The 14,977-nt window shown below is 41.2% G+C and overlaps 2 protein-coding genes across 2 annotated transcripts; both read right to left on the reverse strand.

Annotated features, from left to right (window-relative positions):
- Positions 1-329: 329 nt before the first annotated feature.
- On the reverse strand, positions 330-5,094 carry LOC310856433 (C-type lectin domain family 4 member E). The gene is made up of 6 exons (XM_083761864.1): positions 4,971-5,094; positions 4,429-4,530; positions 4,120-4,221; positions 2,653-2,810; positions 2,326-2,423; positions 330-650 (listed from the first exon to the last, which is right to left on the reverse strand). The coding sequence occupies exons 1-6, from the start codon at positions 5,077-5,079 to the stop codon at positions 449-451; spliced, it is 771 nt and encodes a 256-aa protein (XP_083617990.1). The 5' UTR covers positions 5,080-5,094; the 3' UTR covers positions 330-448.
- Positions 5,095-8,266: 3,172 nt separating this feature from the next.
- LOC310856435 (gamma-aminobutyric acid receptor-associated protein-like 1) lies at positions 8,267-14,466 on the reverse strand. The gene is made up of 5 exons (XM_083761867.1): positions 14,261-14,466; positions 11,937-12,026; positions 11,405-11,483; positions 9,885-10,003; positions 8,267-8,797 (listed from the first exon to the last, which is right to left on the reverse strand). The coding sequence occupies exons 2-5, from the start codon at positions 12,024-12,026 to the stop codon at positions 8,732-8,734; spliced, it is 354 nt and encodes a 117-aa protein (XP_083617993.1). The 5' UTR covers positions 14,261-14,466; the 3' UTR covers positions 8,267-8,731.
- Between the last annotated feature and the right edge of the window lie 511 nt (positions 14,467-14,977).

Genomic DNA, 14,977 nt, shown 5'->3' on the forward strand with positions numbered 1-14,977 from the left:
GTTTAAGTGGTTAAATGCACTGAAACTCAGTAACCACGCGTTGTCAGAGTGCAATATTGTATGTAGCACATGCTAGGCGAGATAATTGCTCAACTGGTAATGTCTGTATACATACTGCAGTGTAGACCATGGTGCAATTATTTATGCAGTATTATGCAGAGAAAAGTGTATTATTTTGTATAGGACTGTGTATGCTAATACAGAATATAGAGTAATAATTAGTCTAACTTTATATGCATATATTTATAATATGTATACTATACTGTGTGTGTGTATATACTGTATAATGTGTATTACATTTTTATATGATAATAAAACCATGAAACTACTTTATTGAAGTCAATTAGTGAAAATGTATTAAATTCATTAGAACATACAGTGTCAGCTACACAAGTGCAAATTGATTGATATACAGCGTATGTGTGTAATCACAAGGAACATTATTATTTTAGTTTCTACTGTGGAAATGATTGTCAGACTTTAAATGAAAATGTTGCGGCGTCTTTATACCACTGGATGTTGTCAGTGTCTTCTGGCAGATGTAGTAGGTCATGCCAGTGCAGTCAAACCTTCTCCAGTTCTTGTCTGTTGGCTGCCCCTTAACCAACATCACACAGTCGTCTTTGGAGTGGTTGTCCTCGTCCCAATAACTGCCAACGACAGAGGAACATAATGCTTTGAAACTCAGACTTATTTATTGATTTACAGATTTATTGATAAATTGCACTATGCCGAGTAAAATGAAACCACATTTAAGGACTATGAACTGCAAGCTGGAGGCCAGAACACATAACATCTTTCTTATCTTATACTGTAGCACTGCTCAGTAAAGACCTTTTGTTTTTCAAGTTCTTCCTGTTCCTCTACTATCATCACATTATAGTTGTTTTTATGTTAAAGGAGGGAGTGGTCCACTCTCCTTTTGTATTTCTTGGACTTTCGGCTTACAGTAGCTGAGAGACACAGCTCTCATGGGAGTCAATCAATCCCGGGCCAGGCAGGCATTACAGACAGACGACTACAGAAGCAATGGTGTGCTTCACTCCGATAGGCCACAAAGATGTCAACACAACATTAAGGTTACGAGTAGTAATGATAAGGAATGATAATGAATTTGTTTGTATAGCGCTTTTCCACACAACGTTACAATTAAAGTGCTTTAGAGAACAAAATCTAACAAACAAAGCATGATAACTGTGAAGTTGCCCGAACGGCCAAGGCTCCAAGAACAGTCAGAAATTGTAGTTAAGGGCGTTTATTTTCCCCAAACTCCTCCACCAAAGTCCAGTACAGATTCAACAGTGTGAAACCAGGAAAATAACAATAATACTGAGAAATGAAATGAACACTTGAGCAAACACTACGAACAAAACCCAACTGGCTAAGAGCTCTCTTCAGGCTGTACCTTGATCACACAAGGCCCTGTAGCTCTGCCTCAGGGATGTTATGTTACCTGTGTCATTGCCCACTTCTAACTAACTAGCCTGTCCCTGCATTCCTGCAGCCTCCTTTAAATAGGAGTGGATCCTACCACTGGGCACAGACTCAATTAGCACATTTCTTCTCAAATACTTCACTAATATAAATACTTCCATCAACAACACCTTGAATAAACAGTAACCTAAACATTCTCAATAATGTGTTACAATTAAACAAGTACAAATCAGAATGAAAACTCAATGACAATTACTCAAAGCATAAGGAGAAACCCCTCCCCTGCATAGCACTTGGCCCCTTCCTAAATCAAGGGAAATGCCACCAGCAGTGCAGGAGAGACAATTAGCAAACAATCAGTGAATACAGTTTTCCCTACACCAGTTTAAAACATTAGTCCTTGCATGTTATAGAAAGCAGTTTCATGTGTCTTTGTATATAGGGCACGGGTTTCCCCGTGACAATAACCATAAGAGAACATAAAATCATAACATAATTAAAAGGAAGATAACAGAGAAGAGAAAAAACAACAACAATGAATAAGTTGTCAGAAGTGATTTAAAAGAACACACTGATTTTGCTAGCCCCAGTTCCTCTGGCAGGGCATTCCAAACCCAGGGTCCCTGGACAGCAAAAGTCTCAAAGTGTCCTTGAGCAAGACTCTGAACCAAAATGGCTCCCTATATGTGCAGGTTGATGCCTTGCATGGTTTCCGCCGCCATCGGTGTGTGGATGGGTGAATGTAATGCACAATCTATGTAAAGCGGTTTGGATAGAATCACTATATAAATGCACCATGTAACAGGCTGGGAAACAGCTTATTTTATTTATTATTTAGTTTTTTACACAGGCCAGAGTATAAGAAGTCCACGCATGAGCGTTCTCTCTCACCTCTGTCCCAGCCCAGTGTTGTCCACCCAGGTCCAATGACTTCCTTGTTGCCTCAGCCCAATCCAGTAAACCGACAACACATTTTCAGACAGGAAATTCTGAAAGAAATACAAGTAGGATGAGAATAAAATTAAATCTGTCAGTGATTTCACTGATTTCTTTGTACATTTAAGTTATTTGTCATATCTGCCTTGTGCAACAGAAATACAAATTGTTCATCATATTTGTGTGACAATAATCGTCAACCTAAATATCTAATCATGAATGAAGAACTGGAGGAAAGAAGGAAAGGGATTGGTTTGGGGCAATGTGACCCTATAGGCCTACCTGAACTCTCTGGTTGGTGATGACAGCCAGGTGTCCTCCTAACTCCTGACACCTGGTGTTGCTCTGGTTCCAGTTGCGTCGGTCTCTGGACAGATAGAAACAGGAGCCCTCCGAGTGCAACCAACCTTTAGCACAGTGCCCTGAGTACTGCCGACACACTGCGGAGGAGATCGGGGGCATTTTAACTATCCTGAATGTGTCACATATAGTCATGCACTGATGATAGCGTCTGTGAAGACGGAAGCATTTCCCTCCTCTATCCAGACTTTGTGTGCATGCATGTCCCTCCCTGCTCTCACATTCAGGTATAGGAACTTAATTACATATATACCTCCCATGCAGTACTCGCTATCATGTACGAACATACAGTATACAGTGAATACAATGAGGGGTCAGAAACACTACATGTCATCATGTGGTTCCTACACTGTAGATGTATATGTAATGAACAGCATGCTACAGGTTAACATCTAACCTGTGTCCCATGATCCCATTTCACCTGGTGAGTGGTGACCATCTGAGGTAGTTTATCTAGATATCTTCAGTAAATAAATTCTCCAAACCGCTCCTCTCCCACATTGATGTGTTTTGACTTGGCAGTGCAGATCTTATTTGTGAAGTTGCCCGAACGGCCAAGGCTCCAAGAACAGTCAGAAATGTTCGTTAAGGGCTTTAATTTTCCCCAAACTCCTCCACCAACCTCCAGACAGTTCTCTTCAGTGCAATTCACATACAAACTAAATACTGGCCAACAATAGACCAACAAAACAAATACTTAGGCAAACACAATTGAACAAGACGAAATAGGATGAGAACTCTCTTCAGGTTAAACCTTGATCCCACAAGGCCCTGTAGCTCTCCCTCAGGACTGTTAGCCGTGTTAAAGCCCACAACCAAGTTACCAACTAACCCACCTGTCCCTGCAGCCTCCCTTAAATAGGGGTGGATCCTACCACAGGACACAGAGCAATTAGCAACCTTTCTTCTCAATAAATACTTAATACTAACCCTAACCCAGTAACCTAAAGATGTGTTACCATTAAACAAATATAAATAAGCATGAACACTCAATGACAAATACTCAAAGCATAAGAAGTAGGCTAACTCCCCTCCCCTGCATAGCACTTGGCCCCTTCCTAAATCAAGGGCAATGCCACCAGCAGTGCAGGAGAGACAATTAGCAAACAATCAGTGAACACACAGTTTTCCCTACATCAGTTTAAAACATTAGTCCTTGCATGTTATAGAAAGCAGTTTCAAGTGTCTTTGTATATAGGGCACGGGTTGCCCCGTGACATTATTTATTATGGCATAAATAGGTTGTAAGGCTAGAATTGAGTATACATGGTGAAACTATAGATACTGACTCTAAAAAGTGAATTTAATGAAATTGTGGGTAACACAAAGCTACACACTATAATAATAGAAATGAGATGGTGTTGTTTTGTATTGAACAAAAAAACCCACGTCGAAGTTCCGGGAACGTAGCCTGGCATGTCTCATAGTTGCACACTTGGCTTTGCGTGGCGTTCACCTCTTTGGTCCCCAATAAAGCTCCATCGGTCTCAACTGGAGAGGAAGGAGGGTGGAGAGGTGAGAGATCACCAGACATTTTCACACCCACCCATGTGGCATACATTTTCACACCGGCCACATCAATGTCTGCTGTCACAATGTACTGAAAATGTGCAAAAAATCCATGCATAATCTATTATCCATAATTGGTTGTTTTCACTGTGTTTAAATCCAAATGTAATGACAGATGCAGATACCCACCCTTCTTAGACTGGAAAACGATGATGAACAGAGTCAAACATATTATGCTGAGGAACACAAACACAGCCTGATAAACACGCACACTCCTGGCGAGTTTGTCCCCTGGGCAAGAGAGAAAGAGAGAGGGGGAGAGAGAGAGAGAGAGAGAGAGAGAGATTAAGACAGACAGAGATATTTCCAAACATTGGTTTGTCATTATCCATAATGTCCACAGTAAAATTAATGACATTTCAACATAAAGGCAACAAGTACAGACAGATGGAAAAAGAAAGTGGCATTTCTTCCTCAACCTCAGTAGGAAATGTGCGTTCAACATTTCATGGGAATCACATGCTGTGTTCATGGTTTGATGCATTTTGTAAACGGAGCACTACTGCAAACTTTGGAAGCCAAAAAGAAAAAATCTGAAACACCCTTTTCATTTAATGGCTAGAGAGACTGTGAACCGATTTGCTGTTCACAGATGGACTCGGACACACACACACTCACGCACGCACTCTTTCTCCTCTCTGCAGTGCAGCCTACAAAACATTCTGACCTACCTTCATCCTGCTTCAGCTCAACCAATAGCTTGGACTCAGGTGGCAGCTTTCTGTCTGCCTCATCGGATGGCTTATCCACGTCATAACTGCGGCAGAATTTTATGTACATTCCTTCCTGTAAGTGGGTGCGTGGTGGATGTGTGTGTGTAGGCTTTGTATACGATGTCCCATTCGGACTTCCAGTGTAGCTGGCTATTAGTTCACCACTGGCTGGGTCACAGATAGCTAGATGATCTCTATAGCAACCTGTGGTGGACTGTTCACCCATTACTGAATTATTTATGAGGGGGATGTTCCTTGGGTTGCCCTTGAATTCCCAAATATCTTTACAGTATCTCTCTGTCTGTCTGCCTTGTCTGTCTCTCAGAATGAGTGTCTGATTGTCTTTCTCCTGTTTAAGTGTGTGTATGACTATTTCACTATTTTTCACTATTCTCTTTCTGAATGTGTGTGTGTGCGTGCGTATCTGTGCGTGCGTGCATGTGTCTTCATGGCTGAAGGACCGATTGACCCTGAAAAGCAGTACACTGTATTCCAAAACAACAGATTGGACTACCATTCCACTTTATTTTCTGAATTATATGTTTGTGCATGCATGTTATTAAGACGTTGTAAAGCAGTAAATATTGCTCCAAAACAAGTGCAGTCCCTTCAGGCCAAATGTGTCTCTAAAACAGAGAGAACGTCTGAGAAGTGTAATACAGTAGGCAGCATTCATTGTGTGACATTTGGAGGCCAATAGGCCAGCTAGCAGACAGCCCACTGCTGCACTCAGATACAGGAAATCAACGATAACCACAAATTGCGGGTCACGCTTTCCTATTAGCAAATTTAGTGCCATATGATACAGTACATTGTGACAACCGTGTTTCTCTTTTCCTCTTTTTGTTTCCTCAGCACTTTCAACGAAGGATGAGCAAGAGCATTCTCAGACTGCAATAATACACGCGAACCACATACTGTACTAAATAGAGAAAATGACACCAAAGCTCAGTTGGTCCTATTCTATTTCTGGGCAATGAAATTACTGCATTACTACATGAACGCAGGCAGAAGACAAAGCATTATGTCATCAAAACAAGCCTTTTCACGTGATCTCAATTCCTCTTGGTCAACAAGAACAATTAATTATACAATGCGCTCAGACCTATACATGACTTACATGTAGGCAAAGATGTGTCAGGAATAGCCTGTGCATAGATGTCCTCAGATGGACCCTGCATGCTGGTGTAGATGTCTGGTTCTGTTGCCTCTGAGACCACACAAACAGTAAAACAGCTTTACATTGCCAAAATATAATTAAACAATTGGGAGAGGGTATAGCATTGAGTAAACAGAGCTATACTATTTCACATTGCATTGTTATATATCTCTATACCTCTTAAAGGTATATTCAGTGATTTCACTTAATTCAAATATCACTTATTTTTTTGTTTTGTTGTGATAATCCTCCCTACTATAGAGTGTGCTGGCCATATAAGGAGTTCCTCCCTGTCCCCAGTTAACCCCTGGGGGTCAAAAAACCTTAGGTTTCGTTTTTGACTCTCTATCCTGATTGGACGAAAGGCTGGGTCCCACAGCCAAAAACGAAACCTAAGGTTTTTTGAGTGAAATCACTGAATATACCTTTAACTTCCAAATCTTCATTTTTCAGGAAATGGAAAAACAAATTTTACATTTTTCAGAAATTGAAGAAAACAAAGCAATACTGCCTCATCAAAGTTGGTATAGTGACTTTGTATATTATCAGATACTTGCATGTGTCATTATATTATCACCACTTTACCCGTTTACAGCTCAAATGGAGTTAGGTGGTTTTCTCTGTCAAGATAGTTCTTATCAATGACAGACAAAACCTCTTAACTCCACTGACAACGGATCTCCAAGTTTGAGTATCACACATACATGCACACACGCACGCATGCACGCGCACACAGACACAGAGAGAAACTGTCGTTCTTTTTGTTTATCTTCCGCGTGGCTCTGAGGCTGAGCTAGTCAGTGCCCCCACAGAGCACTGAGAGCTCAAATTTGAGGATCAAATGGAGTTCAGAGGTTCTTTCAGAAGCGCTTTTTGATACATTTGATGCAATATGTTCATAACAACACACAGACGTAAAGGGTGTTCAGTAGCATCGATTTATGAAAAAAACCTTTTTTTGTGAGGTTTCCTCCCGACAGCAACGATATACATGTTATATACAGCGCATAAAGCTTTTTGAGATGAATAGCACCAATCTTTCGCAGTCATTTTGGGACAAATAGCAGCATTTTTCCTCAAAACTATTTAAATAGTATACAAAAGAAAAAAGCCTCAACTTTAAAATGTGTTGAAAAGTAGCAGCTCTCTTTACAGTGTACAGTAGGTCTAGAGGTCTACTCGATTCGATACACTGAATTATTTTTGGTACGTGAAATATTTTGAGCAGGTCACCTCCCATGATGCCTGACGAAGGTCACCACCGACTGAAACACTGTGCAAGTTGGGCAGTGTTTCTTGTATTGCTGATGAGCAATATGGCTCATTTTGTGACCACATCATACTTATTCATACAAAGTAAAATCCTCGGTGGCAATTTAAATCTGACCAGAGTTAAAAACATTCACTTTGAAAGAATATATATTCAAAGATTTGCGCCACATTTTTACGATTTTTCAAAAATAGCAGACCTACAAGCTCGTAGCGTATTTTTCAATAGCTAAATTATAACATAATGTTTAAAACACCAAAAGTGGTTCCCGCCCAAAATGGACATTGATTTTACTGTGCACTGTGCAGTGGTCTCACATCAATATCAAGATTTCTTTGTGCGTACCTGCAGTCCCGGTCTCGGCCGTTTGTTCACTTGTTCCCTCATAAAGTGGCTCTTCTTCCTGGGCTCTGGTGATATCCTGCATCTCCATCATGACTGCAGAGACCCTTTCTTCTGTCTAACTTTCTGTTTCCCAGGAAAGTCTTTCAAGTCCGCTAACACCTCTTATATAACGTATTTGTTCCTCACTAGACCGTACGCAAATTCCAATTAGGTCAGAACTACAAATACAATGTTTAATTCCCCAAATTAAATTGAAAAACAAATTTGCTCAAAACGTCCGCAAGCTGTCCAGCATTTAGCAATCTTCTAATTTGATGTCGGAACACTTCCCTATGATGATTTCTCCTTTCTGTTTGATTTCCTGTCAGGAGGTGGCATTATGTCAAACCCAGTGTCACATTTTAGATGATGACAATGGGGAGATTTTTAGGTATTGAAACGTAAACTATGTTAATTTACAAACAAATCAGGCACACCGTGTAGAAAAACATTTTTACTCATGCCTTTTCATTTTTATTTTCCACAAAAGTATCATGATATTAATTTACAAAAAAAGAACTATTTGCATTAAATACAGATAATTGAGAGAGAACAATGACAATGAAGAGAGCTTAAGTAACTTTCTTTCTTTTCTTTTGCCCTTCCTCATTCCACTATTATTATAACTCTGCATATTATCAAAGCATCCTTAAACACATCATGCTCACCCCAAAATACTGACAGACGTAGCCGTAGCCCCTGCGCACAACCCTTGTGCAACCTGCTTTTAACCCTGCATCTTATCTTAACAAGACTAATAACATAAGGAATAAAAAGGTAGTACAGCAATACAAAACACCCTTAGCTTTTCACTCAGCCTCTCTCTCTATCCTTGCTGCTTCATTTCCTTGCTCTCTCTTCCTCACTGTCTCTCTCCACGCACACACTCCTCTCTTTTGTCCCATCTCAGGCACCGTAGACGCTCTCATTGCTATAGGTCATATAGAGAAACAGGTCTTCCTCGTGGTGTTGCTAGACAAGAGGAAGACAGAGAAAAAAGACACCATTTACCATCATTATACTAAAGGTTATAATTTAAACACACATTAAGTACAAGTCTGGTTGACTGATGACTGCAATCAGTAGATCCAGTCAAATTCAACTGACGGCTTTCGTTTCTAGCAGATGTGAGCAAACATATCGTTTTGTAGATTGACTTTTATTGGCTAAGAGATTTGGTACAGAGGGCAAAAAGTAGGGCTAGTATAGACCCTTGGGGGACGCTGTCACAATGGTCAACAAAGTATAATGGGTTTAAATGGATTAAATGGCACAATAATAAACAAAAGAAACAGGCTACTAAAACTAGGGAGCAGGCCAGTTAATTACATTATCTTCGACTTCTAGTGACATTATGGTCATATGGAATGATCATCATGTCATTTTCCCACAATGCAGTGAAGGCTTGGGTTTCCCTCGGTTCAAGTTCATATCCTTATCGGTTTAAATAGGGAGACTTGGCTTGCAGCAAGTCTCTTACTGCATGACTTACTGTATAATTAGATACACAATGCCATGCAAACCAATATGATTTGTAAGTGTTTTTCATGATAAACAAAAGGACAGGCTATCAATGATGTAATCAGTAATGTCAGTCAGTCATCTGATGGCAACAGAGAGACCTGTCATGACTTGATTTAAAAAATGCTTTCTTCACATAGATTTTGTTTTTAAAGTACGTGAGTGCAAACGACAATTTTTACGACTGTTTTTCTTTTTGTCTGGTCTATTGACTTACTGGCATGCTATTTAAATATTTCTATAAATAGTGAAGCAACATCGTCGTCCACGTGAATTTTGGTACAGTGCCCGGGTTGCTGGGTGTGGGGCAAAGAATGTGTGTGTGAGTTAACTATAACTTGAAACATCCTGAGAGTGCAGGAGATATACATAGGAGACATATTATGGTCGTGTTTATGTTAGTTTGGGGGTGGGGCGGGTGTTCCTGAAGAGATGTGTGTGTGTGTGTGTGTGTGTGTGTGTGTGTGTGTGTGTGCATGCGTGCGTGCGTGCGTGCGTGCGTGCGTGCACTCTGGTGGAGTTGGAGGAGTGTTCTTACCTCATAAACAGCAGAAAGAGGGGAGCTGGACGGAGGGAGAGAGTTGTTGACGAAGAAGAAGAGTGCCTCCTCGGGCCGCATTGACACTCGTTGCCGGATGAGGAAGCACAACTGACCCACTGAGAAGGAACGGAATGAGGGAAACGGAACAGAGAGAGAGAGAAGGAGACAGAGATTGTCGGTGACATTTCTGACTTAACAATAAAACACGCTTTCATTTCATCTGAAGTGGAACAAAAGTGTGAGGAAGAGACGTCTTGCAAAATACACAGAGACAAGAAAAAGAAAGTTAAATGGTACGCAAGCTGTGGAAAAAACTCTCCCTTGCAACAAGAACTGCAGACTCACTTGCAATTTTCCACCGTAGTCAGAAAGATGACCTCTCGTCTCTTTGTAATCCTTTTTATCCCCTTTTTTCGATGGATACTAGTTTACTATGCAGATTTACTTTACTACAGAAAGCTTTTTTTTTTGCGTTTTGCCTTTATTGATCAATTATTGATTGAGCAATTAGACGGGAAAGGGGGAGAGAGATGGGGAGTGATACGCGGCAAAGGCCGTCGGGTTCGGAAGTCGAACCCGTGGCACACCGTCCGGCTGGCTTGGCAGCCTAGGTGCCCAGACGGTTGAGCTAACCGCCCGGGCAAGAAAGCATGTTGTATGGACCTGTGTTACAGTATATTGTACTTGTGTCCTTAGTTGTGTGTTGTTGACTATGATAGTATCGTAAAAGAGTCGCAGATCCTCGGTCTGTAGCTGGTTGCGTGCTGGGGGAGGGGGATCTGGGGGCCTGCGGCTCGTCACATTGTGGCGGGTCGGAGGCCTCTGGATTTGCTGGCCCCTGTGGGGTCTGGTGCATGGCTGAACACAGGGTATCAGGTACGGTCGCCGCTAAACCATCTCGCCCCTCGATATTTTACTTTTATTTTATTTGTATGTTTTTGCTGAGAGAAATTTGAAAACTTTGAATAAAGAAAACAAAGCATGTTATTTGGACAGCTGCTATATATAGGCTCAACGTTTACCTGTATCCTAGTTTCTTTGAGGCACAACTACATTGTTCTCTTTGCACTCTATTGTGATTATTGAGACTGTTTGTTTGTTTGTTGACTACTAGGGTTCATGCTTACACGGCTTACTCCAATCTCGCACTTGTAAGTTGCTGTATAGATAAAAATGTCTCCTAAATGCCTAAATGCATGGTACTTATATAAGAGTAGGAAGAGGACCACAAGGAAGTGACCTGAAACGTTAATACAGACAGAAATAAACAGAATTGCTAATTGTTATTCTCCTATTACAAATAACTGAGAGTTTGTATACCCTGGCCCCTGAAAGCAAATAAATAAAAGAGTATAAAGTTAAGTCATGTGCAGTAGGTCGATAAGATTGTCTTGATAAGTAACCCCACTGGTGATTATCGGTTGATTTTCTCTTGAAACCGCTAGTGTGTGTGTGTGTGTGTGTGTGTGTGTGTGTGTGTGTGTGTGTGTGTGTGTGTGTGCGCGTGTGTCAGTCACCTGTCAGGTCTGCAGGCACAAGGTATTTCTTCTTGTCCAAGTCAGGAGCTCTTGACCTCGCTGCTCTCTCCACAATGATCTGAGTTACAATTAACACACAAGTGAAACAAGTGAAAAACCATGCATCCATTAATTACCCACCACAGTAACTGAGTGATGTTATCAATGAGTTAAAAGTTTTATTAATGTTTCATGGCCTTAAACGACCTGACTGGACAGCACCAACATATTATAATCCAATACCCTTTTCTACGCTTTCTTTTTACGTTTTCATTTAGGAAATACTGACAGCTCCCAAATGAAATGATTACACTTAATAAAATGATAATGCTGGTGACAGGCTTTTGTTAACAAGATCACCGGTTTTCATACGAACACGTTGCTTATTCTGAATTGCAGCCGACATTTCAAAATGGAAAGAAAAACTGCAATTCATCAAGAGTACAAGCATGATCCTTATTGTTGTATGAAGTCCAGCAACAGTGTTGTGAGTGTGTTAGGTTACGGTAGCAGTTTGGATGTATGTACTCACTGGTATTTTGTCAGGATGCTTGGCACGCACTCTCTCCCCCTCTGCCCTCCTAACCTCTAGGGGTACTGAGCGTTGGTATTGACTGCCCATCTTAAAAACACATTAAAAACAAATATTAAGATTGGCATGTTAAGATAACATTATTTATAAAGTTAAAGCCTGGGGAAAAGATTCAATTGCATGTCAGTGCATCCAGTCAAATTCAACTCATGGCTTGAGTTGAGAGCCAAAGTATACAGATCCGTACAAAGTTCACAAACCCTAGAATGGCTGTGATAATAGACACTGGAATGTACTGTAATGTATGTAATATCACAGGGCTAACAGATCTACATGCAGCCTATAATTATAATACAGTATCTAACCTGTTATTATGGATGTTTCCTGCAGGTTTTATGTATTACTATTTTTTGTTTACATGGCCGTCATGATAACAAACTCAATGTGAGGGCTACTAAGCAGCAGTGAATAGGGAATATGACATCATTTTCTGATTACATTATTATGTTGGTCATACGGAGCAGAGCCATTGAAATACGACAGAGTTATGACAACTCCGTTCACTTTATGGGGCCAGTTCAAGGCCTCTTATAGACTTATATTGGCGATGTGCTAGGCGTGTGACAAGTGTGACAAGTCCTGGACTTCTAGTCCAACTTCCCGGAAGTTGGCAGAATGCACTGGACTCAGGCAACAGCCCAGCTTTAATCATCTTAATTTTCTTTATTTTAGATCGTTTTTTAGTAATAGTAGTAATAGTACGCATCCGCCTGGGTGACAGCAGACTGCTGGGTGAACGCTGGCGCTTTGGCATGGGGGGTCAGATCAACATATGGAATGAATTCTGTACTGGCCATGCATATATGGATGGAGCATGTCTTGAGTGTACAGGGTTTGATGAGAAAAACATGCAACATGGAATGTCAGAACAGGTCAGCTCGATATATGGAGATCTAAGGGTGGCAGTGTCTTGAGTGTACAGGGTTTGATGAGGGCCCAGGTAGGGCTGGGCCTTAATTTTCCGGGCCTGTTGAGAACTCTAGTTTTCGCCGGCTGCCGGGCGTGGCTGCACTAATAACTTTGGGGCAGGCCCGCCTAGAGTTTAAATGGACAGGTATCAGTCAAAAGGGAGACATTGAAGAGGAAGGATGGATGGGGAAGGATCAACATATGGAATGTCAGAACAGGTCAGCTGCTCCATAATACTGTATGGAGATCTAAGGGTTTGAGCCGGTTTGAAGTGAGTCTGAGACATAGAGTTGCTGGCCAATATTGATGACATCAGGGATCTTCATGGGCTTAATATCTTAGATATATGACGTGAATGAAGGGAACTGTGGTCGCAACAACATAAACATTAAGATAGCCTACTTTAGTTGTCACTGTGCAATACTTTAAGTCTGTACTTTTTATGTAAAAATACTCAAACTCAATTTTTTTCACTTTTTTTGGCATCCATCTTTAGGTATGCCCATGGGACCACTGGGATTTGTACTAGTGTGAAGTGTGAAAAATGTATTTTTTATTTCACTACACCTTTAAAACAGTTGTCATGTTGCCTGCTGATATTTGCGCCGCTCGTTGAAAACAATGTATTTCAAACTCCAGCTTGTCACACTGTCTCCAAGGCTGCAACAGTTCCTGTCACCCCTCAATGGCGCAGCTCTCTCTCAGCTATTATGGATAAATTGGATAATGGCTGATACGGAATAACGGAGCCATCATCACGAGTAGCCCCTCTCGGAACCCTACATAAAGCTTTTCTGAAATTTTGATGAGTTTGCACTTTGCACTGGGTCTAACAAATGTCAGAAACTTCAGTAGCATTGGGTTCTGCTTGGAGGGCTACATCACGAGTTGAGGTGACGCCACCGTCGCCGACGTCATTTCCCACAACAATGCAGGCCTTGGATTCCTTCGCACCCCCCAAGTTCAAAACCTTATTTGCATCAAGGCATAAAACTAGGCTAGCTAAACTGGAAAATTACTACACTACACTGTGTCGATACATAAATAAGATAACATTAACGTACTACTAGCCTATTAAGATAATTAGATACGAATGTTTTTTTTAAACGATTGAACGAACAATGTTATGGCACTAATCAATATTGTTTGCTTATTTATTATTGTAATGCCCTGCCTGTTATTAGCGCCGTTTGGAACCTCGCCCTAAACAGCAGAGGGAGGGTGAGGTAAGGTTCGCGAACGAGCTAGTAACGGCAACGTTACGTCAGTTAGCCCCTGCAGCAGACACAGACACGGCCAGTCAGCCAACCAACCGAGCCAAGTAAAAAACACATTTATTACACACGATCACTCACCTTTAAAGAAAACCCAAAGAAAGAAACAAAGGAATATTTGCGAATGTCCGCACAAATCCCGCTATATGCCAGTGGGTCCGCTTTATTATAAAACTCCCGTTATGGTCAATTACTTTTACTTTTAACGGCCATCGCCCAGGCAGAAGCCTAAGATGTCGACTGGAGTTTCTATATTTCTTCTCTTGCTCTGTACAGAAACAACAACAAATACAGTCAGTTGAGCCCTCCCCTGCCTCCACACAATTTGGGCGAATCATATGAGTCAGGCAGGCGGTCCAGACTGGGCTGATCCTGATCCACTTATGGCGTTGCTGATCCGGTCTGGGTTTTAGAGCATAAATATAAGAGGGTATAGGCCTATAAACCCTAAGAGCGGACACGGAAATGGTAATGGTACATTTATTATAGGCCTATTTTGACACTTGCTTTGGCAATAATGTAAACGTATGTTTATTGTTTCATCATGCCTTTTAGTATTAATGTAATCGAATTGGATGCTTGTTTGCAAATGGCCGGATGCAGTAGGCGGGCTTTACACCGGATCTATCTGAGCACTGATTAGTAAGGAACCATGCTTTCCACTGGTACTGCGGAAAGTATGGTGACGCGTCACGCGGGGTTGATCTGTCTATTCAGACGGAAGCGGAGGCGGGATCTTTGTTTGTTTACAGTGCATACATTGGCTTGACAGCTTCCAATCTAACCGTCACACGCCCT

The sequence above is a fragment of the Protomyctophum parallelum genome (assembly GCF_964188405.1).
Source record: "Protomyctophum parallelum genome assembly, chromosome: 3".
Taxonomy (NCBI): domain Eukaryota; kingdom Metazoa; phylum Chordata; class Actinopteri; order Myctophiformes; family Myctophidae; genus Protomyctophum; species Protomyctophum parallelum.